Below are 24,243 nucleotides of genomic sequence, written 5' to 3'. Positions count from 1 at the left end.
AGTCCGATGTATGTAATTTCTCAGGTAGATTGAAGATGTTACCTCATTCAAACAACCATGCCAGACATCTTCGTCCTCATGAAGACCTCAGATCCTCATCCGCGCTAATCCTCTGGTTCATCTTCCCCACCAGCTCATCAAAGGCCTGCTCATCTACGCGAATTTGGCCAGCCTATTTGGCGAGAACGGCCATTGGATCCTCTCAATCAAAAATTCACCGCAATGCAACCATCATGCATGTATCAATTACGACCAAGTTCACATGCATCACATCCATTTCACCGCTATCAAACCGAATAGCTAACGAAGCTCGAGGTTGCTGAAGTATTTCAAGCAATGTATTTCAAGAGTCCCTCACACAATACTCTTCCACCTCCGCCTCTGCGCACTCTTCCTAGCTCTCTCCCCACTAGCTTCCCTCGCAGGACTTCCTTCCTACGACCACCGTTCTCAAACAGTCCTATCCCAAGCCGCCTTATCCGACATCCTACTCCGGGGCTTACCCATCCTCGGTTCGTCGCTTTCAATTCTCCCCTTACCTTATCTCATAAATCCTACGTAGGACCCGACAATGGATGCTCGAAAACACTTGAAACATGCGACTGGATGGCCAAGATCCCCGACAACACTCCATTGGTCCGGATGAACCTTCCAGGGACACACGATACCTCTACCTGTCCCTTTCTCCCCTCTCTGCCTTCCTCCCACGTAGTTAACCTCGCTACTAGGGAACTACTCAGCCACAACACAAGCCTCTTTCACTCATTATACGGGCCCGTAAGCCTTCTCCCTCGCTCCCCGTTTCTGTTATGTAACTCACCCCCGGGCAGCCTCCCACCCGCCTACCTCTTCCGATGCCAAGAACGCTCGCTCCTTCAATCTCTTAACGACGGTATACGCGTGTTCGACCTCCGCTTCGCTTATAATCCTGGTAATGATACCATTGGGTTTTACCACTGTAAGCCCTTCTTCCCCTCTTCTCCCTACTCTGGACTTACACGTGTATGAAGCTGCAGCACTGTTGGCACCCACCACAACTATGATCGACTTCTTTTTTGGGTTGTATCAATGGTTAAACAAACACCCTACCGAAGCGGTACTGGTGTCGATCAACCATGAAAGCGGGACTGGTACTCCATGCCATCTGAAACTAACCTCTTCCTGGTAGGACTACTACGACTCCTCCCTCCCACTCACATCCACACCCTCCCAGTTCATTGAAGATAAATTCGGCGTAACGACGGCCCACCTTGGTAATGCGAACCTGTTCAATCTGGATCAGTTGTATATCTCGTTTGCGAGCGCTGCTGCGATTGTAACAGGTGTGGTTAAGGTGGATATGACGCCTAGGGTGGGTTGTGGCTTTTGCTTCGATTTCTTTTGCATTTGCTTCTGTCTTGGTTTCGTGGTTCTTCCTCCCTCTTGTTGTTTTTTCTTTCTTGATTCTTCTTCCTCCCTCGTTTCTTCTCCCCTCTTTTCTTCAAATTCCCTCGTTTTTTTACTCTCCCCTCTCCCGTCTTCATGTGCCTTTCCCTACGTACTGTTTTACCTTTCCTTCCTTCCTTGATTTCTTCCCTCTTCCATGCGTCCTCTCTCTGATTTTGCGTTTTCTCTCTGTCTCTCGATTTTTTATGTTCCCTTCTTTCTCGGTCTTCTTTCTCCCCTCTTGGTTCTTCTCCTCCTCTTTCATCCTCTCCTCCTCTCTCGAATTCTTCTCCTCTATTTTCCTACCTGATTTCTTCCTCCCTCCTCCTTTTGTCAGCATACTGACATAAACCCAAAGATGTTTGCCATTGGGAACGGCACTGACACTCCAGGGATGAACCAGAAGTTGCTACCGTGGTTAAAGGCGAGGAAGGGCAGCAGGTTTGGCATCATTAGTAAGTCTTTACTTCTTTCTTGAACTTTCGAACGTCCTTCTTGCCTATTAAAAAGCCCTTGTCAGCTTTCTTCTCGCTGTGTTTTTTAAATGTCCTTTCTGCGTTTTATTACACTTCAATCAATACTAAGCTGACACATTGAACAGTGCTCGACTTCTACGATGCCGTTCCGGGGCTCGTGGAGGCTGTTATTGGCCTTTGACAGACGGAAGGTGCTAAAAACATATATACAGTGACCTAGGAAAAAATGGCATTACGGACGCCAACCTCAAACGTTAACACATACAGGCGTTACTTACGATGAAGCTGCTTATTGAAGTAATTTTTCTTGCGACCACTGTCTGCCAGAATGGCGGGCTCTTTCTTCAAGTGCACTGACACTGAATTGCCTCCTTTTGCCTCTATACCTGTCAGAGACGACACTGGGTTTCGATCCTGCGTTTTTGGTCGCCAGAAGTAGTCCACAACGCCCCCATTCAGATTCTGCATTCTCTTCAACTTGCGGCTTGATCACAGTTTCGACCGTGGACTCGTCACATTACAGTGGTCACCTATGTAATTTTCCGATTCGGACTTGCAGACTCGCGATCGCTGCCCGCGAAATCATGAACATTGTCTAGCGAGGGTAAGTCCAGCCCTGCTAGCAAATCCGAAAGGAGGTCGTTCATCACGCCTGCAAAGCTTCAGATGAGGGGTTGCTCGTCGAAGGACATAATTTCGGTGCGGCAAGGATGGTGGGGATGCCAAGACCTTCATCGCACTTTGTAAGAGAGTCGTCTAAAAAGGATCTTCTTAAATCTCAGATCTTGAATAATGTGCACAGACAAAAGGATGACGCCCACCCGCGTGAACCATTCCGCACCGAACGCTACCTCCATACACGATCTGAGCTGCCATCAAGACTTTCCTGACACATTCCGCACCATGGAGAAAGTTCTCTGTTCTCAATTCTGCTGACGTTCAGGAAAGCATTCTATAGACGTCTTGGTCGCTAAGATCTTGAGGCGACGTCTGCGTTTTGGCAGAAAGGCATATCCCACGACGGTGTGTCGGTTTTTAAAGTCCTCACCGATATCTACATGGTAACCGCCTCACAGCATTGCAATAGTATGAGACTGCGGCGCCTGGTTGTTGGTTGAGTGTCGCGGTTTCAACGAACGGATGCAACAGAACAACTGTCACGACAGGTCCGGGTTCGGCGAAAAATAAACGATCTTTTTATATTCCGATGCAAACGGTCAACGCAAGCCGTCGACTCAGAGAAGAGCTCATCTTCAGTTGAGTGTGTCACCTGAAGAAAGCTGGATCGTGGTTCAAGTACTTATAGCCCATCTAGATCTTTGAACCTTGCGAGTAATGAAGATCGCGAAAATCGATCAGAAGTCAACTGGGCGGGAGTATACCCTGTCAAGCGCTTAAAAGCAGACAACCTTGAAATGAAGGCCAATTTGCGGCATCCAAAACGACATCATTGAATAAAGAAGACATACATAGTCCAAAAAAAACCAACACCGGCCCTGAACGGCGAAGTAGCCATTGCGTATACCGCATGTAGTGCTGGCGTGTGTGAGCAAGACGCGAGGCAAAAGCCCTGCAAAAGCTTCTGGTCAATCGTGTGACTGCATCATGCCATCACTGCCATAAACGGCCGTCCTCAAGGCAAAACGCAGTGAGAAGTACTCAAACATTGTGGGGGAGGAACGACTAATCAGGCGCCTCGCGATCAGGGATTATTCATTTCTGGCAGTTGGTAAGCGCTCGTTAAGTGATTGATATCGGAGACTCTAATCGATGGTACTACTTACCCACAAGCGTGAAGGACTTGTGAATCGCAGACGGACAATAGCATCTTTGACACCCTTATCCGCGCACTTCTCAGTGTATACTTATTCCTTCACAGAGGGTTGGTATGCGCCCTGGCATACGCTCACGATCTAGGAGACTTGATCCTCTTCGTTTGGAGCCGGGGTTGCACCTTGCTTCACGTTTGGGATCTGACATTGGTATGTCATAGTCATATCTCGATTCCTGACTGTTTTATGGTCAACCCCTGGAAACACCGGGACCAATTGCTTGTGGGCAGAAGAAGAAACGTAGTGAACTTCCCGGGCTACCCCAGCATGCGCCTCGCTCGTGGTGGTCATTTGTGACCGCTAGGAATGCATAAATGAGACTCACGAGGGGACGAAATTGCGGTCCTGGGCGCTGTCCTCGTAAGAACAATCCTCACCTCTAAAGATCCACCATAATTCCTTACCGTGGGTAATTTTGTTCCGACAACTGAGCTGCTCCTCATTTCGACACATTTTGCCAGTCTTGTTCATACGTCATTTCCGTACACCATGGAGGCTTTACCGCCTGTCAAGTCAGAAGAGCCCCCTCGGGTGTAAGCGTACCATTTGGCTACTCAGTAGATGCCACTGACCTCGTATTCCATGGCACAGCACCGCATCATCTCTGGCGGCAGGGAATGTCATGACGAGGAAGAAGAATTTTACCATTATCCTCGTTGGTGCGTCCCGCTTTTCATGGTCAGATCCTTCAATCCACTTATTGTTGCAATGAAAAGGCGAGACCGGAACTGGCAAGACAAGTTTCCTATCTCTCCTTGTCAACGTACTAGCAGGCAAATCACCAAGCAAATACAACCTGGAACCATATGATGTCACCAATGAGTACGGTGGAGGGCAAAATCACAGCCAAACGAAGACCGCCAAGGTCTATGAATTCACGAGCTTGAATAATGTATGCGTGACCGTGCTCGACACCCTGGCCTGGCCGACACATGGGGTATTCAGAAGGACAAAGAACACAAAGAGAGCATCACCACCGCTATTCGGGAAAATATTCCGGAGTTGACGGCGGTGATCATTCTAGCCAATGGCACCAGCCCACGCCTTGGTGTTGCCACTGACTATGCCATCACTACACTTTGTTCCATCTTCCCTTGGACTCTTGCCGAAAACATCGGAATTTTGTTCACTAACATCTCCAACCATCGCTTCTTGAACTTTGAGGTTAACACACTGCCCCTTCAGTTGCGAGGCGCCAAACGTTTTTTAATGGATAACCCGCTCGCGAGGCGGAAGAGTTACTTGAAAAATGCAAAGGCTGAGGCGGAGGGCGATACCGACGAGGACGATGAGGACATTGCAGAGGCCGAAGTCAGCGCAGGCCATCAAACGACGTTGAAGATGTTGGTTAAGATTTTTAATTGGATTGATGGTCTTCAGCCGCAAGCAACAAACGACATAACGTCGCTCTACGATGCATCAATAGAGATCGAGTACAAAATTACCAACACGTTGGCCCGCATGACGCAACTCGCCGAAGCGAAAGATGTGCTTGATAAATTAGTCGAGGATTCCAATGGGACCGAGTTAGTAAGTCACTCAGAAGTCCTGACAGCTGTGCACTCACCTGCGTTTGTAGACTGATTCTGGAGCGGCTAATTTCAAGAAGGTCATTCAAAAGGGAACTTGGACTCTCCAGGACACGGATACGTACAACACTACCTGCCAATTTTCACTTTGCTACACCAACTGCCAGGAGAAATGTTCGGGCGGCTTTACCCTCCTTGGACGTTGGAAATTGATTAAATGTCGCAAATTGGCCTATTATGGTGGTACTTGCATAGAGTGCAGCCACTCGATGAAGCACCATCTCCAAGGCAAGAAAGCTTGGTATGAGAAGTTGGAAAAGATAAATTGTATCGACGAGACGACTACAATCGCCGAAGTCCTGAAGACCATCGACACCTGCAATGAGAATATCGAAGAGGCAACTGCGCAAATCGGCCGTCTCGCTGAGCAGTATTCCGAGCTTTCGCTTTCTGGATCCTTCTCTGGTCAAGTCGGGAAGTCGGTGAGGCTCATTGAGACACACCTGGAAAGCATTAGAAACAGATCGGACCCAGAGAGCGCCAAACGGATAGAAGAGAGCTTGAATGTGCTCAAGAAGAAGCTCCGCCTGCTTGAGGATGCGGCGGAAGCGGCGCGTAAGAAGGTGTATCACCCAACTAGCGCGGATTAACTGAGTCATCCTGCCTCCCCGTGAGTACAAGTCAATCGTCTTTGTAACTTCTCGATTACTGACATGTCCCAGTAAGCGTGTAGCCACAATACCAGGATGTTCATATTTCTTGCTTGCTTCTGGTATCGTGATATTCATTCCTTGTCCTTGTCCTTCGCCTGTACGCTTTCCCTTCATTTTTGTTGTCATTTGGGTCATTGCTTGAAGCTAGTCTTGATGAACCATTTGCTCCCTACGATTTGCGCCGTAGTCTTTCAAAAGGGTACCACGATGCAGCATTTGCCAATGTGTTTCTCTGAGTGGTGTGCCAAAACATATTTGTTTTGTTCGAGATTTATTCTGTGTTTGAAGGAGAATCTAAATTGATTGATGCTACACATGTTCATCGTTCCTATGAATCTTTGAGCGAGAGACGCATTGAAAGAGCGTCTTCGCCGTCTCCATCTGTATCTTAAAGTTAGCGTTGACGGAAATAACGAGGGAGCCGCTCACAATATTTATCCTCAACCTTGGCAACTTCAAATCCTAACGTGTCGCGATACAAAGCTATTGCAGCTTTGTTAGATTTTCGTACATGTAGCGAACAAAATGAGGCTTTGTAAATGTTAGCCATTGCTTCTTCTACAGGACTGACGGTTTAGCGTAGGGGTAACAGCTATTGGAAACGCACGAGATAGAAGCATTAGCTTCTTTGCGAGCCCCAGCCGTCTATATGATCGTAGTACCGATATCGAGTTGACATGCCCATGAATCGGTTCTCCTTCCTCCTCTGGCTCATCTCTGAAAAGAAAGACGTCAAAGCTGCCCATAAACAAGAATAACAACGGTCAAACATCTTAGCAAGGACGTATCCAACAATTCGACCCTTATGATCTTCTGCAACGAAAGATATTTGCGGCCATGTCATAGCATGGTATATCCCTTGTGTGAATTCAATCAGCGTCGAAAAGGGAAAGAGGAAGAGGGCAGTGCGAACAAAACTTCATCATGTAGTTCTCCGGGAGATTCTGCAAGTTCGTTGACTGCATTCCCATAAGATCCTCGACCTATACTGAATGAAGTGTGAGCAAGCCTCTCATTTCTAGTGAAAATTTATCAAGGTGCGAGTAGTACCGGGCTTACCCTTGCGAGACGAATGTTCATTTTGGAATAAGATTTCCTTGTAGTCGTAGAGTGAGAGCCGATTGACCAAAATTGTGTGACAGTCTGTCACAACGTGCCTCAAGGCCACAAGTTCAAGTCGTCCCCATTTCCTCCTCGAATTGTTCTCCTTTTCTCTGTCAAAACTTCCACATTCCACAAGGACACCCTTTGCTTCAGCGGACGGATTTACGCGTCAAATAACGCTACGTTCGCAAAGTGCTAGTTAAGAAAGTCTTCAACTTTCGAGGATGCGATTCAGCGCTCCGAGGTCTCTTTCGCCGTCGCCAGTGCGAGGGTGAGTGGTTTTTGGCGAAATTCTGAAGATAAATATTGAATGTGTTACAGGAGACGACGAAATTCTTGCTCATTCGGTCTGCAAGACGATTCTGACGAGTATGATTCTTACTCGGAGTCAGAATCGGAAACAGATTCCACAGAGGATACCTCGTCATCTAGTTCAGCATACTCCTCCGATGAAGATCCACCCCTGGCGTTGTGAGGCTCTTACACTTGTTAAAATGGAACGTTTTCTGATTGGCTCATAAGACGACCAAAGCACGTTATCCGAGATCCCACAGAACAGCGACAGATCGAGGACACAGTAGCTGCTATACGATTGCGTACACGACATTATGACCCTTATGAAGAATGGGAGAAGCAGACGCGTAAAGACGCTTTTGTACGTGTATGACATTTAAGGTGGCATTGCGTCTAATTTAACGCGACTCCTACTTCAGCGCACCGCACGAAAGGAGCAAGCGATGTCACAAACACGGCTGCATGACGAACAGGATCGAATACGCGCGGCTGAGGCCAAGCGAATCGCCGCTCACCATGAGCAACAATTAGCTGAGGTGCAAGGGAAACTCAATGCGCTCAGACTTCAGCAACAGGCTGCTGAGACTAAGTTGAGAGAGGACATGAAGGCGCGCGATAAGTTACTATGGCAGCGGGTCGAATCCGTCATTAAGATGGAAGAGGACAAAGTGAAGGCGCGTTTGGAAAAGGAGAAGAAAGCCAGAGAAGAAGAGGAGCGTTTAGCGAAAGAGGCGGAGTTGAAGAGGCGCTTAGAGGAAGAGAAGAAGAAAGAGGAAGAGGAACGAAAGAGAAAGGAAGCAGAAGAGGCGCAGAGGCTGGTAGATGATAAAAAGAAAAAGGAGGAGGAAGAGGAACGTGCCCGAATAACTGAGGAAAAAGAGAAAACGGAGAGGCTCAAGGCCGAACAAGAACAGCGAAACGCAATGGGGATGACAACGGCCGAGCATGATTGGAACAAAGCCCGAGATAACCTTGTTGTACGTCAGTTTGGATTTGCAGGCTCTACTCTTCCTGACATCAACATAGCATCTCAAAGGAAAAGCGATGAAGTTTGTCAAGAGCAATCCAGAGCTCAAGGCCGAGTGGGGCAAAGGGCGTCGGCAGATCACACCCAAAATCGGACAGCTAACAAACGATGAGGGGGCCATAACCCGCATTGTAAGTTGATCGTTTCTGACCGAATTCACATATTTCTCACAACTGGTCCTCGCAGTCTAACCAACTCGTCGAGATTATCCGGCCCTCCAATGGTCCAGCCCACCATCCAGCAGTATACGCTGCCCTCCTCTCCTCTCTCGCCAAAGCCATTCTTTTACAAGCCGAGACTGAAGTCACTGCCGAAAAACGGAGTGCAATGCCCCTTGCAAAAGTGGCATTCAACCTCCTCGACACTCTGGACCACTTCCCCGAGATATTCTTCGCCAAGCTCGTACAACGCGTAGGAAGCTGGCCTATACCCGCCGTCGTTCCAGCCGTAGACATCGATGGGAAGCCATGGGAAAACAGGTCCAAGGTGATGGGATATAGGAAGAGCGAGAACTCTGATGACTTGGAATCGCCAGCAGAGTATGGAAATCGCGTGTCGGGGATTATGAGAGTTTACTTCCATATTCTGAAGATACCTCCGCGTCAGCAGCCTTTGAAGCCGATGTTTCAGCTGCCAAGGTATTGGATATGGTTTGCTAGGCTGATAGGGGAGAGGGGGCTTCTGGAGACAGCGATAGCGCCACAGCTCATCTACAGTCGGTGTTTCTGTTCCCCTTACCTCAATCTTCACTGACCGTTTTTCTTAAAGCTGCGCTTGATGTCCTTGGATCCGATGCCAGAGATATTTGGGGCTACCAGTGGGTTAAACTTCTCGCCCTAGTATATGAGGGTGTTACCGCCAGCTTAGAAGGTGGCAACTTCATCGGAAGCGAGTCTCCTGAAGGCAAAGCAGCCCGCGTTCGCGTACAACTAGAAATCGAGAGAATCATGACTGGCGTGCGGTCGTAGTTCTGGGCTTGCTAATCCTCCTTGTATTGTGCATGTGCTTTCGACAATTTTTACGATGATCGTTATAGTACAGTAATTTCTGCCACTCTCTGCATCCCACGCACGATTTGTATATATGTAATTTATGATATGTTTGTCACTGGAGAATACTTGATTTTTTGCTGTCAGAACACCATAGAACCACCAGCGAGGTAGCCAAATTTGAGCCGAGGTATAAAACGAATGGAACTAGCACTACATCTAAAAGCGAGCAAAAGGTGAGGCAGCGTCGATCATGTGAATGAACTACAGTATTAAGGCAAAATGTGGCAAGTACATGCTTCAAAGGGAATCTCACTGTTACCGCGTCTAGTCTCGATTCCAGCCTCGGTAGAACTTCCGTTAAGACAGTCGTTCTCATCACTAAGCTCGTCCAGTAGATTTGGCGATCAGTGGTTAGTGCGATCCCTGATCTTTGGCCATGATAAGCGCCCTTGATCATCGATCCTCAAGGCCTCAAGAGTCGCCCAGACGCCAATTGACCCCGTTCACTTGGGTAACTTAGTCAAATTGCAGGCGCCGATAATTGAAGTGCGTGCTTGAAGATGATAGCGTATTCAACCCTCCGTTCCCATCTGGGATGACTGAATCCACAGAAAATTAGTAAGGACTAGGTCCTTTTTTGCTCGTCGCCTCAGTTCTTCATTGGCTGGGACACGATAGATTTCTCTTATTTTGAGGCCGACGCCCATCCATGCCTCATATTTGGGATCTGGATTGGCGATCAGATCCCAATACTTAGATGAATAACGGCACAATTTTGTGGCATTCACAGAGCCCCAAAAGCGTGGAAACCACTTCACCACTTGAGGCGGAAAAGGGAAGTGAGCTTTCCAGGAATCCTCAGCATGCGTCTAGCGCATGGCCGTCTTTTGTGATAACTAGAAATGCATATAAATTAGCCTCGCCCTGTGCTCGTAGGCTCCTCACCTTTCCCACTTTTTTGAATATACCTTGACCATGATGACAACGGCCATCGGGTTAGCTCCAATTCCAGCGCCGTAGGCACCTTCCTTTCCATGACTTCAGCCCAGCTCAATTTCGACATACCTCAGCGATATTTATATTACCTATGGAAAGCCTCAGAACACCAAGATTATCGGAGGGGCTACGACGCCCGTCAAAAAAGCGACTGCCCCTCCTGGTGCGAAGTAAGCGTGCTATCCGAGTGCTCCATAAATGCGGACTGACCTCGCATTCCATCTAGCACCGTCTCATCTTTGGGGAAAGGAAACATCATAACAACCAAGAAAAGCACAAATCTTACCATTATGCTAGTCGGTAAGTTTCGCTGTTCGTATTCTGCAAACCAGACATCTCATTGTCGTGATGGAGAAAAGGCGAGACTGGCACTGGCAAGACAAGTTTCCTTTCTCTGCTCGTCAACATCCTGGCAGGCAGGTCACCAGACGATTACGACTTGGAACCGTACGACGTGACCAACGAGTGCGGTGGAGCGCAAAAGCACAGCCAAACCAACACCGCCAAGGTCTATAGGTTCGCAAGCTTGAATGGCGTTGACGTCACCGTGCTCGACACCCCTGGCCTTGCCGATACACGGGGTCTTCAGAAGGACAAGGAACACAAACAGAGCATCACCACCGCTATTCGCGACAATATCCCAGAGGTGACGGCGGTGATCATTCTAGCCAACGGCACCAACCCACGCCTTGGTGTTGCCACTGACTACGCCATCACTACACTTTCTTCCATCTTCCCTCGGACTCTTGCCCAAAACATCGGAATTTTGTTCACCAATGTCTCGAGCCCTCTCTCCTGGAACTTTGAGGTTGACACGTTGCCCGTTGAGTTGCGAGGCGCCAAACGTTTTTTGGTCGATAACCCGCTCGCAATGCAGAAGAACTACTTGAAGATTCGTGCCAAGGCTGAGGCGGAGGGCGAGATCGACGAAAACGATCAGGACATTTTAGATGAATTGGAAGCCGCGGTAAACACAGGCCATCAAGCGACATTGAAAATGCTGGTTAAGATTTTTAATTGGCTTGATGGTCTTGAGCCTCAAGCAACGAAAGAGATAATGTCGCTCTACAATCAGTCGATTGAGATCGAACGCAATATTAGCAGCACTCTTGCAAGGATGACACAGCTGTCGGAAAAGAGGGCCAACCTAGATCGGTTGATCAAGCAATCAGACGGGATCAAGTTGGTAAGTCGAATTACATGCCCTTACAGTAGTGCACTCACCATTCAAAATGTTCACAGACTGTTAATGGGACAGCAAATTTCAAGAGCGTCATCAACAAGAAGACTTGGGTGTTCGAAGACAAACCTAGGCACAGTACTCTCTGCGGCCATCCACAATGCTACTCCAACTGCCATATCAATTGCAGCGTCGGCTTCACCCTTGACCCCGCAAAATTAGGTGGATGCGAGGCATTTTCCCGTAGCACTTGCCGGAAATGTCACCACTCGATCACGGAGCACCATCATTACAACTCCGTCTGGTATGAGAAGTCAGAAACTCATGATTATATCGACGCTGACGCAAAAAGGCGCCACGATGAGGCCAACAAAATGCTCCAGACGGCCACAGTTTCAATCGCTGATGTTCGCAAGGTCATCGAGAGCACTGGAAAGGAGATGGCAGAAGCAACTGAGCAAATAGGTCGTCTCGCTGCGAAGTATTCCGAGCTTTCGCTCTCCGGAAGCTTCTCTGGTCAAGTCAAGAAGTCGGTGAAGCTCCTCGAGACGCACCTGGAAGGCATCAGAAACACATCAGATCAAATGAGCATCGACCAGATGGAAGCGAGCTTGGCCCAGCTCAAGGAGAAGCTCAGGGTCCTTGAGGTTGCAGCGGATGCGGCACGTAAGAAGATATCCCAACCGACCATTGTGGACCGACTGAATCAAGGTTTCACACGCCTTTTCGGCTTGAGCTAAGCTCATTGTCATCGCATCCCTCGGCTACTGGCTTGCGTCCATCTAGTACTTCAGTTAGATTGTCGACGAGTCCTACGACACATCTCACTTACGTTATGTTATCCGTTACTACCGTCCATTGACCGTTGCTTTACGATACTTGTTCCCATCCTCGACCGTCGCCTATACTCGTTTGTCATGCTTATCACCGTTCTTGATGAACAAATTTGTTCTTTTCAACTTGCCCCGCGCGGAATCACTCCGCTTTGAAAGACGAATTCAGATTAATTGACGTTACAGATGTTTCTCTTCTATTTTCAGCCAGAGACGCGTTGAAAGAGTGTCCTCGCCATCTCCACCTGTGTCATTAAATTAGCATAGAATTCTAAGATGAAGAAAGAGCCACTCACACCGACCTTGACAACTTCGAACTCTGTAACACGACGCAGCCATAATTCTCTTGCCATGCAGCAAACAAAATTAGGATTTGTAAACGGTTACCATTGCTCTTTCTACAAAATGACGGCTGAGCAAAACGATAAAAACAATATTGGAAAAGCACGGGATAGCTTCTGAGCGAGTGCTACCATAGTACCGATATCGAGTTGACATGTCCATGAATTGGTTGTCCTTCGTTCTCTCTAGAGATGCAAAATCAGGCTTATTGAGAGACGAGAGCAAAAATGATGAAACATCTAAGCGAGGACCTATCCAACAGTTGACCTTGATGATTTTCTTCTGCAACGAAAGATATTCGAGGCGATGTTATCGTATGATGTACCCCTTAGGTGAAATGTTATCAGCGTCGAAGAGAAGTAGCGAAGAAAAGGGCATATGTATGAAATTTCACCATATTGTACTGAACGAGCTTTGAGCAAGCCTTCCGATTCCAATGTGCAGTTATGAACACGCCAGCAGGGCTGGACTTACGCTAGAGGGATGTTCATGTTTTCCTTTGCTTTCGCGGGCAGAGTCTGGTGACTGTGACGTGACGAGCCGTTGTGATCAAACCGCGCAAGTTGAAGCGAATGAAGCAAGGAATGAAGAATCTGAATAGGGGCGATTACTTCTTGCGACCAGAAACTACAAGGTCCTTCTTCACCTTAGGGAACAAGGCAACTGGAGCAAAAAATTTTCAGAAGAATCGCGGCGTCTTCGTTGCTACTCGGACAATGTAAGTTGCAAGTTCCTGGAGACCGTTCTTATGTCCCCTTTAGAAGAAAGCTGACACCCTGACAAAGAGCAGTGGCTCTCAAGCGTCGAAATTCTCAATAAAAATGAGGACACTGCAGTGACAACTTTTCCGAAAATCACTTTAACCTTCGATTCCGGAACGACTGGCCGTGACTCTTGCCCCCACTCTCTTCGATAAACATGGCAATCTCGGTTTCCATTCCCTTGGACGTCATCTACGAGATCGTCCAGAGGCTTGGGGAGGTTGAAGACTACAACACCTTAGCAAGCATGTCGCTTACCTGCCGAGCCGTTGCACCGCTTTCCCGCGCGCGCCTGTTTTATTCGATTCAATTCCTACCAGGTGCTGACGAGGATTTCGAGCTTGAGCTTTCCAGGCTGCGGAGGCTCGACGACCTCTTTACTAGCAATCCCATGCTCCCGACATACGTGCGCATATTCGAATTCGGTAACATCGAGTCAAAGGTGCTATGGTTCACAGGCGGACCATTAGCTCGCGTTCTCAACTCGCTCACCCAGTTGAAGATCTTTCTTATTACCGGTCCATACCCGAATATGGACTGGGACGAATTCGACGAGGAAATGAAGATGGCTTGCATTCGTGCATCCGCCCGTCCGACGCTAGAAAATCTAGAGGTGGCTGGTATCATGAATTTGCCAACGGCTTTCATCACTGAGGCAGTACAGATTGCTTGGTTGTACCTCGTCGACGCTCAGATGGTCGTTGGTGACCCAGCTCCGTTTGCCCGCTCAGAGCCTCAACCCCGCCGGGATTTAAAGACTCTGATTTATCAATCATGCGATGGGACACCGCGATTACTTTTGCAGCAAATTTCTCAGCCGAGCTGTAGATTTGACCTCTCTACGTTACAACGCTTTGAAATCATCTCGGGGAGCGCCGACGAACTCATGGTAGCCTGGTCCATAGCCGCCCTGGCAAAGGGATCCCTTCGCAGATTGGTGATTCCTTCGCCAGAGATAGATCCATGCAGTGAGTGGCTGTTTCTCCGCATTTTTCTTCTTAACTTCAATTTACTCTCATTGGTATCAGTTCCCCTTCCTCTGGATGTAATCCGTGAGATCGGCACTTTTTCCGAGTTACGCAACTTGCACATCGCCGTTGAGTTCGCTGATTTCTGTCGGCTGTTGAAAAACGTAACGTTTCCCAAACTCGAAAATGCTGGTATCACAATCCACCTCCGATCCGAAGAATATCAGAAGGAAGCTCATGAAACCCTCGCTATCGACACTAGGCTTGTGATGGAGGTCGATGATCGTTTATTAACTGCCATGCCATGTCTTCGTACCATCCAGTTTTATTTCTGCACAGGTTTTCGCCGTACGCCGGGGCCTGATGACGATATCAAAGGCTTGTTTGAACGATTTCAACAGCAGCTTCTGGGGCTCTTCCCAACTCTCTACGAAAGCAGGGTTGTCGTCCAATGTTCACTTTCGAATGCATATGTAGATTTCTGAGGAGGATGTAAATTTCCAATGGCAGCGTAGTCTAGATTTAAGCTCGAAGTTGTGTTGGCTAAAAACAATATTGACTCTATGTCATTCTGCTCGCGTTTATTGATCTTTCTTCATTCACGGGGCAAAACCCACTGATAGATATAGAGACAAAAGGCAGCTTCATCGCAAGTAAGGTCTGTACGAGTTTACGGTTGGCGCCTGTCCCTAGGTCGTTGCCCAATCGAATCCGTCCAAGTTGACCTCAGGGCTTGTTCACGTAAGACAGAATAAACTCCCAGACGGGCCCGAGGCAGGTATAATTCCAAAACCACAACCCCTCCCTACCTTACACAATTGTATGTATGTGTCTAGCGCCTTCCGTCTGTCTGTCAAAGGCCAATCACAGCCTCCACAAGCCCCGGAACGGCATCGTAAAAGTCGAGCACTGTTCATTGAGTCAGCGCAGTTCCAAGCAAAAGGTAAAAACAGCACGACAGTCAAGAGCGCAGGAAAAACAGCGGGAAGAATGCTCCGAATTGCAAAGACGCTCGAAAGTACAAGAAAAAATCAAAGGACTCACTAATGACGCCAAACCTGCTTCCCTTCCTCGCCTTTAACCACGGTAGCAACTTCTGGTTCATCCCTGGAGTGTCGGTGCCGTTCCCAAGGGCAAATATCTGTGGGTTTATGTTCAGTACGCTGACAAAAGGAGGAAGGACGAAGAAATCAGGGGAGGAAAGGAGGGGTGAAGAAGTTCAAGAGGGTTGCAGGAATTCAAGAGGGGAGAAGACGATGAGAGAGAAGGAGAGAACCAAAAAGGAAAGATCGTGAGGAAAGGACAGAAAAAATCGAGGGATGGAGAGAAAAGGCAAAAGGCAAGGTGAAAGAAAAAATATACGAGGGGAAGCGGGAAGAGGAAAGAAATCCCAACAAAGAAATACCAAAGAATCAAAAATCGAAAACCATGAAAACCCAATGGAGAATAGAGGGGATTCGAGAGAGAGAGAGAGGAACGAAGAGGGGAGAAGGGAGACCAAGAGAGCAGGAGGAATTCAGTCTCAAAGTAAACGTGAAGTCGGAGGAGCAGAACTAGGAAACTTGAAAAACAAGAGGGGAGAAGAAACGAGAGACGTAAGAAGAACCCCAGAACCAAAACAGAAGACAAAAGCCCACAACTTACCCTAGGCGTCATACCCACCCCCCCAACAATCGCAGCAGCGCTCGCAAACGAGATATACAGCTGATCGTGATTAAACAGCGTCGCATTACCAAGGTGGGCCGTCGTCACGTTGAATTTATCTTCGATGAATTGGGAGGGTGTAGATGTCAGTGGGAGGGAGGAGGCGTAGTAGTCCTACCGGGAAGACGTCAGTTTCAATAAAGAGGAAGGAAGGGGGGGGGGAAACGAACCTCGATAAACGCAGTCAAGCCCTTATCAACATTATACACCAACTCAATACTCTTCCCGTTATCCGTCCAATGCCCCGGGTCAAGCTGGATACCGATCCGGTTGGTCTTGTATGCGGGTAAGAGGTCGAATGTGAACCGCTGGAGGAGGGCTAGTTTTCCTCGAGCTTGTCCCAGAGTTCCTAGCTATCGTTTATCATTAAGCACCACACAGAAAGAAGAGGAAAGAGAACGTACACTGCCACTCGTCTGAACCCAATACCTCTTCCCGATATCGCTGTTGATGAGATCATACACCATCTCCTGGATCTTCGCGTCGTAGGGAGTGCCAGTCCCGCCTTCATGGTTAATCGACACTAATACGGCCTCGGTAGGGTGTTTATTCAACCATTGATATAACCCGAAAAAGACGTCGGTCATGGTTGTGGTGGGTGCCAACAGCGCCGCAGCTCATACACATGTAAGTCCAGAGTAGGAAGAGGAGGGGAAGGAAGGGCTTACAATGATAAAACCCAATAGTATCATTCCCAGGATTATAAGCGAAACGAAGATCAAACACGCGTATACCGTCGTTCAACGATTGGAGAAGCGAGCGTTCTTGACATCGGAAGATGTCTGCGGACGGGAGGCTGCCCAACGGGGGTGAGTTACATACATAACGGAAACAGAAACAGGGAGCGAGGCTTACGGGCCCGTGTACCGAGTGAGCGAGGCTTGTGTTGTAGCTGAGTAGTTCCCTGTACACGAAGTTAGGTAAGCTATGTAGGAAGAAGGTTAGAGAGGGGAGGGAGGGAAGGACATGCATGTAGAGGTATCGTGTGTCCCGGGGAGGTTCATCCGGACTAGTGGTGTGTCGTCGGGGATCTTGGCCATCCAATCGCATGTGTTGAGTGTTTTCGAGCAGCCATCGTCGGGTCCTACATAGAATTGATCATGAATGAGTTTGATGGGGGGGAAGGAAAACTTGAAATGACGCGCCGAGGATGGGTAAGCCCCTGAGTAGGATATCGGACAGGGCGGCTTGGGAAAGGGCTGTTTGGGAAGGGTGGTCACCGGGCAGTGCTGCGAGGGATGATAGAGGGGAGAGGGAGAGGAAAAGGGCACCGAGCTCGAGGTGGAAGAACATTGGTGACTCTGAGGGAGCGTGAAATTCAAATGCAACCTCGAGCTTCGTTAGCAGCTATGCGCCGCTATGGAACCGAAATGGATGTAAGGCTGTATAGATGGGACACATGATAATTGCACCAGACCTTCATTGGGTCCCCATCCTCTCGATAAATCATATTATTGCAGAACAACGCACTCGAAAATTTGAAATGCGAACACACCACCGTGCACGGTGCCGCCGCACTGATCTCAATGGGTCTAATTGGTCGCCGACATGGGGATGCCAAGAGAGTGCACAGGGTCCCATGGCGGCCGATCGTGGATCTGACACCTATTTTGGCTATGATATACATATCCTTGGCATTGGCAACCGTTCCTCGACGTCAAATTTAGTGATTGCTAAAAATAGCCAACCACTACAAAAAGTATGCAAGAAGACACGCGTTTTGTCGCCGACTGTCCCCGTTATCAATTCAGCCATGAACCATCTTACGTTGCTCGTTGCTCTCGCTACCGTGTTCACTGCCTGTGAAGCACTCGGAACCGACATGATGGTCCCCGGAATCGTCATGCGCCAGACGAACACCAGCACCGCCGGTGGATTCGCGAGTCGCGCGCCGAAGTGTTCAACAGGTCAAGTGGACTGTGGCGGCGGCATCGCTCAAGAAATATGCTGTCCTTCTGGTCAATTCTGTTTTCATAACAGCGATGGAACGTGTTGCCCGACCAGTGAGTACTACTAGCCTCCACACCTGCTCTTTATCAATTATCATCGCACTATTCCATTGTTCAGATACAGACTGCACCACCCAACTCTTCCTAAATCCCCAAGTAAGCATCTATATCCAAAAATTCGCATAAATTTCTGAATATTCCATTCGGTACAGTGCGCTGATCCTTCATGGGTCCTATGTACCGACTACCAACCCAATATCCCCGGTTACGTCCCAAACGACCCAGGGTATTGGTGTTGCCCAACTGGTACTCAGTGTCTCGTCAGCTCTCAGGCCGGATTCGTTTGCCGTGCACCAGTCACCGGTGATGTTCCCGGATCGACTATCCTTAGCGGCCAGGCTCCAACCCAGGCAAGCACCGCTACAACTTATCCCACTCTAGGCGCCACTAGTGCCGGGGGTAGCAATGGTGCGGGGAGTACCAGTATGTTTCTGTCCTTAGTATTCCATCCCCAGAAAATCGTTGACTGAACCTACCACAGAAGCTTCAAGCCCCTCAGCGTCTTCAATTGTACAGAGCTCTGCTGTCAAGTCGTTAAGGTGCGTAAAGAAATTTCAATATGCTGCTTCTTTGCTCACTGCTTGAAATACAGTTTCGTCTCAGTACCCGTGAGCCTTGGGATATTTGCCGCGCAGGCTTTATTCGCCCTCTGCTTCGTATAAATACAGTGGCGGATGATCATGAATAGCTAATAACGTCTTCCAATGAAACTGATGCCTAATGACAATTTCTTTTCTTTATTCCACTACCACATTTGTGGTTGGTCATGATACCTCGTTTGTAGCTCATTTATTTATGCCGCTACACCACCAACAATCTTCGCATCACCATCCAAATCCTTCTCATCAACCGAACCCGAAAAATCTGCATCTGTGGGCTTCAACCCCATCGTGCTCGTATCATAACCGTTCGCCTCCAGGTATTCGCGGAACTACAAGTGGCCAGTCAGTCAGGACTGAAAAACACCTATGTAATTGAAAAGAAGAAAAAAGGATTACCGCACGGTCTTCCTCGACCATTCCATCATGCGAAAGAGGTCGGATGAAAAACAACGTAATAAGAGCGCTAAGGACAGCGAAACCTGTTCAAATACTTAATAATTAATGAGGAACCCACCAAGGACGCAATGATCATGACGCACCACTCCCAATCCAGAAAGGGCCGGTATTTCCTCTATCAGTATTAGCTCCTCCGAAATCTATTTTCTTATGTGTTCAGTGGCCACGTACGTTCCAGCACAGTTGTCCGACGTTACCTTGAATGATAGGGGAGAAGACTGCAGAGGGTTAAGCCGAGTTCGAAAAAAAAAAAGAGCATCTAGCTCACTCCATATTCCAATAAACGCTCCAACCTTCCCAATGGCCGCCGCAATGCCATAAAATTGCCCTCGCACAGCAGTGGGGCTACTCTTGCTAGCCAGCAATCCCAGGCAATTACCAGGACCCAGTTCTCCGAAACTGAGGAAGACGCCATACACAACCTGCAAAATGACGCTTATATATTTAGTAAGTGGGTATGATAGCTAGGCGGGTACGCAACAGCAAAAGCAGCAATATGCTCCGTCAATCTGAAGGCCGATTAATTAGCTTGCGCAGGAGATAAAAGCTGTTCATACATACTGTTTATAGAGTCCACTCATGATAAACCCAATGAACGCTTGAAAAAGGAGACCAGTGATCTCATGTTCCAAATCAAAAGGTTTACTCGAATATCTCAATGAATTTTGAGTACCATGGTCCATTTTGGGCCGAGATAGTCAACGATAAATGCACCTCCAATCGTACCAGGCATATAGAACAGACTGCAAGTGAATTTTAGCATGGCGGTCGAAGGCATGGTGAACGACGACTTGCTAGATGATGACGTTCCAGCCGAAGACTACAGATAAAGCAGATGATCCGCCGGTGACGCTGACAAAAGAGATGAGAAGGGCCAGGATAGAAGGATAGGTGATTCGGCTTACCGATCAACGATGATGGAGGAGTATATCCCAAACTATCAAGCGGATTAGAGTGTAATTCGAATGTAACACCCAAATCATACGTACAGGATACCTAAAGAAAAGAGGGTTAAAAATCGATTCATGCATAATAACGAAACATGCATACGAGATGATATCATAAAGAAACCACGTAGCCGAAATAGCAGCCAACGAGCCCCCGTAGCGCTTAAAGACAAGCCTATATGGTATTTTCGCATGTTGCATGGAATCCTTCTGGTACCGGGTAGGCTCTTCCATGGACAAACGCCAGATGAACACAGCCAGTGCGGGGACAACCCCCAATCCCAAAGAAAGCCGCCAGACAGCGCGAAGGTGGTGTTCGCCAAAGCTGGATCAAGTCAGACGTTTGTTTGAAAATGTTGAATTATGGAGAGAAAAAAACACCTACATCCAAAATAGGACTAGAGGCACGAATGCTGAGATGACGAAGCCGAAATCAATCATCGCATCTGTGATGGGTCAATGTTACAGACGAGTAAAAAAGTGATTCTAACGATCGTACTCGTAGCGAGAGCAAACCACCGATGCTGAGCGTCCTTCTGAATACCCTTTTCCTCCGATTGCTCCGAAGCAGAAACGGAGCCGCAAGGGTATTCCGCACCGATACCGATTCCTAAAAGGAAACTGACTCGACATGTAAATTGCAATTGTTCGATCTGCCTGTGACCGTCATACACACCGCATGGCACTAAGCATACTGAGAAGTCCACCTGTACTGTCGTGAGCACCAGCAGAAGCAGATGATAGGAGGGAAAATAGAGCGACGATGCCGGTGGCTGCCATCTTTCAAAAACTTGGGGTAAATGACATAGTCTGTGGCGATGGAAAGCAACATACCATCCCGAATTTTCTTCCAATCTTATCCGAAAGATAACCTAGGCAATGATGAGGGCAGGCAAGGCAAGAAAGGTTGAAATTACTCACCAAAGGTCAGCATGCCCACGATCGTTCCGGCAAAAGCGACGCTAGTCAAGATGCGGCTGTAGTTGTGGTGCGCGAGCTCATCTGCCCCGTATATGCGGCTTAACACTATCAGAACGGGGTTGTCAACCAAACATAAATGGGAATCGTGGGAGCTGGGACTGACGTGTATTCACTGGAGAAAGGTGGATAAGAAGCAGCAAGCATTGGACATGGAACGCACCACTTCCAATCACACCATTAGCGTATCCTGGAATCAAGTAATTAGGATGAATAAAATACTAGACGAGATACATACCGTCTGAGAATAGAGCAGTACCGCAACTATAAATCGCTTAGTTGGTGATACACGACAAGGCATGAAATACATACGCGAAGATGAGGGAGACGTTTTTAAGACGCTCCTTGAAACTTGTGGTCGCCATTCTTCTTCAAAAATTAGCACTGACTGGTGTGGTGGTAAAGAGGCGCGAGGAGCTTGTCTCTCGGGCATGGCTTCTTTTTTATAGAGTTTGAGCGATGGAAGCGAGGTATCGTGGTCGACGTCCATCAGTAGTCGGTCTGCGATCTGTCACAATTTAGACGCTACGACTGTGTATCGGGAACTGGCTGTTCTTCATTGGGACCGCTCCGGGATAAGAGGGGACAAGTATGGCTTTGCCGCTATGGAATCGAAATGCATGTGAACTTGGTCGTTATATGATTGTTGCACCATTGTTTAGTGAATGAGTTCGCGAACATGATGGACTCGTGCGAAGAAACGGGATTGCTGTTGACTTGAAGCCGTTGAGGTCATCAATTGTCCACTCAATGTCCACTCTAGCTCATACCATCACCATCACGCAACCAGCTCTTGAAATAGCGATCGATGCCCTCCCCTCACACTCTCAACTTCGCAGAATGGCAAGCTACATAATAGAATCCATCGAATGGGACGCGTGACAACTATATGCCTTGACGAACTCCGCGGCTGTCCATATTTCCCTCTCCGTCCCCGAGTTTCTCCTCATCTTCACCACCGTGACCACCGCAAAAACCTCACGCTCACCATCGCCGCTGGCTGGAATTCATACCTCCGACACAGCCAACAAACTCGGAGCTCTTCAAAACAACGGGGAAAAAAACGGAACACCTATTACCGGGCATTGGTGCCGTCGTTTTCAAGGTCTCTCCCCCCCATTGTTTCAGACGGAAAACGAATTCACCTTGCCAATGAGCAGGCAGTGATGAATGTTGATGGTTATAAACACAGCCGTCCATCCGAAAATCACATCGCCTAGTGACGTTCTTAAACATACGAAGCAAGTGGCAACCGCTACTCTGACACTACCCCCACTTCTCTCCATGAACATGTCCTCGAATCCCACGCCTTTGGACATCCTCTTCGAAGTCACTCGGAGTCTTTACAAAGACGATGATCACGCCACACTCTCAAACATGTCGGTCACCTGCAGAGCCGTGTTACCATTGTGCCGCGCCCGCCTGTTCTATTCCATTGAATTCCTCCTCCATACTCCAGCCTCAAACGAAGGTGAGGTGATCACTCGTCTGCAGAACCTCGACACACTCTTTTTCAACAACCCCATACTCTCGACATACGTACGCGAATTCAAGTTTGGCAACGCGCCCAATTCGGGTTCAGAGCTACTATGGTTCATCAACAAACCGGAATTATCTCGCTTGCTTGACTCGTTAAGTCAGCTGATAACCTTTTCCATGGTTGGTAGTCTCCGTCTGATGATAGACTGGGCCGAATTCGATGAAGAATTGAAGAGATCCTGCTTCCGTGCGCGTGCTCGACCCACGCTGAAAAAGCTGTACTTGTCAAGTGTCGAGAATGTACCGTGGCGTTTCGTCACGGAGCCCGTACAGCTCTATCACCTGAACGTTTGCGAGGTTACGTTGGACCTCGAGCCAACTTCCGAACCTCCACCTCAACAAGCCCCTCAGCGTTCTTTGAAAGAGTTTAGTTATGGTTTTTGCGAAGGTACATTGTTATTCCTTTTTGAACGCGCAAAATTCGACTTTACGAAATTGGAACGCCTAAATGTGGACCCGGACGATATGAATGATATCAATACGGGTTGGGCTATCGCTCGTATAGCCAAAGAAACGCTAGAAAGCTTTGAGATGTTCCCTCCGGATTCTTATCCCTATCGTACGTCACGTTTTTTCATCTCATTTGTTCAAACATTGACTTTTTCGCGATCAGTTTCGCCTGATGCCAATACCATCCAAATCGACACTTTTTCCCAATTATGCCAGATGACGATCGACGTGGACCTGCCCGCAATCCATCAACTCCTACGAACCACATCATTCCCCGAGCTCCTGGAAGCAAGCATCGGCATCCGTCTCCAACCCACTGAAATCCGAAAAGAATTCGGAGCGCCCCTCGTTGAGAGTCTCATACCCCTCTTGCAGGATATCGACGCGTTGATAGCGGGTCCCAAGGAAAAGCGCTGCATGCCGGAGATTTGTGGGATTGATCTTTGTTTTCATACGGGGGTTGATGAGGGGTATGATGATCGAGGGAGAGCGTTTTTTGAGGGGTTGAAAGAGAGGTTGGAGATGCAGGTTATGGAGGTTTTTCCGGCGTTGTGTAGTGGTGAGGTTAGTGTTGGGTTTCAGCTTTTTGAGGCGGTTGTGAAGTTTGGTCCTGATGAATCGGACTAAATTCCTTACACTTGTCATGCATGCAAATGTACATAAAACAATCGAGGTCATCGTTGTGTGTTCAAGTTGTCATCGTCTGAACTCATATGCAAAACATCAAAACATACACAGTCCGAACGCGTCTCATTTGTCGATGAAAACATGCCCTACTTATTTCATCAACTATTCGCGCTGGACCGCGTGATACTCTTTGAAGGACACACGTTCTTCAAGTTTAGCATGGAGAAGCTCGTCGGCTGTTGACATGGTACTAGCATAAGTATACCAGTGCCCATATACCCACCTGACTCCCCACCGGACTCAGCGCCATCGTCCCCATGTTCATTGCCGCCTCCCTCATCTTCGCGGTATATGCATGTCGTACATCCGCTGCAGTGGTACACTACCCCCCTAACGCAAGTAACACCAACAACCTGACCTTTGCGCTCACTGGCACTGGGGCGCCTGGGATATACACTT

At 48.2% G+C, this 24,243-nt stretch overlaps 12 protein-coding genes across 12 annotated transcripts; 8 read left to right on the top strand and 4 right to left on the bottom strand.

Moving 5' to 3' along the window:
- Window positions 1-35: 35 nt before the first annotated feature.
- On the top strand, window positions 36-1,168 carry LACBIDRAFT_318374 (uncharacterized protein; the record flags this gene model as incomplete). Its single annotated transcript, XM_001879558.1, has 6 exons — window positions 36-235; window positions 316-512; window positions 563-676; window positions 729-777; window positions 831-958; window positions 1,011-1,168. 6 exons carry the CDS (start codon window positions 36-38, stop codon window positions 1,166-1,168), a joined length of 846 nt encoding a protein of 281 aa, XP_001879593.1.
- A 615-nt stretch (window positions 1,169-1,783) lies between these two features.
- Window positions 1,784-2,082, top strand: LACBIDRAFT_318373 (uncharacterized protein; the record flags this gene model as incomplete). The annotated part of the gene is made up of 3 exons (XM_001879557.1): window positions 1,784-1,880; window positions 1,936-1,971; window positions 2,027-2,082. 3 exons carry the CDS (start codon window positions 1,784-1,786, stop codon window positions 2,080-2,082), a joined length of 189 nt encoding a protein of 62 aa, XP_001879592.1.
- Window positions 2,083-4,222: 2,140 nt separating this feature from the next.
- Window positions 4,223-5,912, top strand: LACBIDRAFT_325894 (uncharacterized protein; the record flags this gene model as incomplete). Its single annotated transcript, XM_001879556.1, has 5 exons — window positions 4,223-4,266; window positions 4,325-4,392; window positions 4,450-4,625; window positions 4,679-5,263; window positions 5,313-5,912. 5 exons carry the CDS (start codon window positions 4,223-4,225, stop codon window positions 5,910-5,912), a joined length of 1,473 nt encoding a protein of 490 aa, XP_001879591.1.
- Window positions 5,913-6,303: 391 nt separating this feature from the next.
- On the bottom strand, window positions 6,304-7,055 carry LACBIDRAFT_248353 (uncharacterized protein; the record flags this gene model as incomplete). Its single annotated transcript, XM_001879325.1, has 6 exons — window positions 6,304-6,356; window positions 6,405-6,533; window positions 6,583-6,681; window positions 6,738-6,833; window positions 6,889-6,958; window positions 7,035-7,055. The coding sequence occupies 6 exons, from the start codon at window positions 7,053-7,055 to the stop codon at window positions 6,304-6,306; spliced, it is 468 nt and encodes a 155-aa protein (XP_001879360.1).
- A 248-nt stretch (window positions 7,056-7,303) lies between these two features.
- On the top strand, window positions 7,304-9,368 carry LACBIDRAFT_318370 (uncharacterized protein; the record flags this gene model as incomplete). The annotated part of the gene is made up of 7 exons (XM_001879555.1): window positions 7,304-7,350; window positions 7,401-7,550; window positions 7,602-7,734; window positions 7,793-8,350; window positions 8,400-8,531; window positions 8,587-9,115; window positions 9,169-9,368. 7 exons carry the CDS (start codon window positions 7,304-7,306, stop codon window positions 9,366-9,368), a joined length of 1,749 nt encoding a protein of 582 aa, XP_001879590.1.
- A 1,002-nt stretch (window positions 9,369-10,370) lies between these two features.
- On the top strand, window positions 10,371-12,308 carry LACBIDRAFT_325891 (uncharacterized protein; the record flags this gene model as incomplete). The annotated part of the gene is made up of 5 exons (XM_001879554.1): window positions 10,371-10,387; window positions 10,442-10,558; window positions 10,686-10,688; window positions 10,743-11,574; window positions 11,631-12,308. 5 exons carry the CDS (start codon window positions 10,371-10,373, stop codon window positions 12,306-12,308), a joined length of 1,647 nt encoding a protein of 548 aa, XP_001879589.1.
- A 459-nt stretch (window positions 12,309-12,767) lies between these two features.
- On the bottom strand, window positions 12,768-13,140 carry LACBIDRAFT_318368 (uncharacterized protein; the record flags this gene model as incomplete). The annotated part of the gene is made up of 2 exons (XM_001879324.1): window positions 12,768-13,025; window positions 13,120-13,140. The coding sequence occupies 2 exons, from the start codon at window positions 13,138-13,140 to the stop codon at window positions 12,768-12,770; spliced, it is 279 nt and encodes a 92-aa protein (XP_001879359.1).
- A 521-nt stretch (window positions 13,141-13,661) lies between these two features.
- On the top strand, window positions 13,662-14,957 carry LACBIDRAFT_325890 (uncharacterized protein; the record flags this gene model as incomplete). The annotated part of the gene is made up of 2 exons (XM_001879553.1): window positions 13,662-14,472; window positions 14,533-14,957. 2 exons carry the CDS (start codon window positions 13,662-13,664, stop codon window positions 14,955-14,957), a joined length of 1,236 nt encoding a protein of 411 aa, XP_001879588.1.
- Window positions 14,958-15,994: 1,037 nt separating this feature from the next.
- LACBIDRAFT_318365 (uncharacterized protein) lies at window positions 15,995-17,469 on the bottom strand (the record flags this gene model as incomplete). Its single annotated transcript, XM_001879323.1, has 8 exons — window positions 15,995-16,033; window positions 16,117-16,290; window positions 16,347-16,529; window positions 16,581-16,792; window positions 16,845-16,972; window positions 17,032-17,080; window positions 17,147-17,260; window positions 17,322-17,469. 8 exons carry the CDS (start codon window positions 17,467-17,469, stop codon window positions 15,995-15,997), a joined length of 1,047 nt encoding a protein of 348 aa, XP_001879358.1.
- A 460-nt stretch (window positions 17,470-17,929) lies between these two features.
- LACBIDRAFT_318364 (uncharacterized protein) lies at window positions 17,930-18,847 on the top strand (the record flags this gene model as incomplete). The annotated part of the gene is made up of 5 exons (XM_001879552.1): window positions 17,930-18,179; window positions 18,244-18,281; window positions 18,338-18,608; window positions 18,667-18,724; window positions 18,778-18,847. 5 exons carry the CDS (start codon window positions 17,930-17,932, stop codon window positions 18,845-18,847), a joined length of 687 nt encoding a protein of 228 aa, XP_001879587.1.
- A 131-nt stretch (window positions 18,848-18,978) lies between these two features.
- On the bottom strand, window positions 18,979-21,533 carry LACBIDRAFT_318363 (MFS Git1p-related glycerophosphoinositol and glycerophosphocholine permease; the record flags this gene model as incomplete). The annotated part of the gene is made up of 19 exons (XM_001879322.1): window positions 18,979-19,116; window positions 19,184-19,266; window positions 19,327-19,383; window positions 19,512-19,665; window positions 19,725-19,752; window positions 19,805-19,863; window positions 19,917-19,986; window positions 20,039-20,095; window positions 20,149-20,180; window positions 20,233-20,239; window positions 20,294-20,515; window positions 20,576-20,636; window positions 20,690-20,963; window positions 21,025-21,062; window positions 21,112-21,216; window positions 21,275-21,283; window positions 21,332-21,358; window positions 21,407-21,432; window positions 21,481-21,533. The coding sequence occupies 19 exons, from the start codon at window positions 21,531-21,533 to the stop codon at window positions 18,979-18,981; spliced, it is 1,500 nt and encodes a 499-aa protein (XP_001879357.1).
- A 925-nt stretch (window positions 21,534-22,458) lies between these two features.
- LACBIDRAFT_293787 (uncharacterized protein) lies at window positions 22,459-23,845 on the top strand (the record flags this gene model as incomplete). The annotated part of the gene is made up of 4 exons (XM_001879551.1): window positions 22,459-22,804; window positions 22,853-23,266; window positions 23,321-23,721; window positions 23,761-23,845. 4 exons carry the CDS (start codon window positions 22,459-22,461, stop codon window positions 23,782-23,784), a joined length of 1,185 nt encoding a protein of 394 aa, XP_001879586.1. The 3' UTR covers window positions 23,785-23,845.
- Between the last annotated feature and the right edge of the window lie 398 nt (window positions 23,846-24,243).

Source organism: Laccaria bicolor, genomic scaffold (genome assembly GCF_000143565.1).
Source record: "Laccaria bicolor S238N-H82 LACBIscaffold_8 genomic scaffold, whole genome shotgun sequence".
NCBI classification, from domain to species: Eukaryota; Fungi; Basidiomycota; class Agaricomycetes; order Agaricales; family Hydnangiaceae; genus Laccaria; species Laccaria bicolor.
Note: the sequence above shows the minus strand (reverse complement) of the source record. Positions and strands in the feature narration are given on the sequence as shown.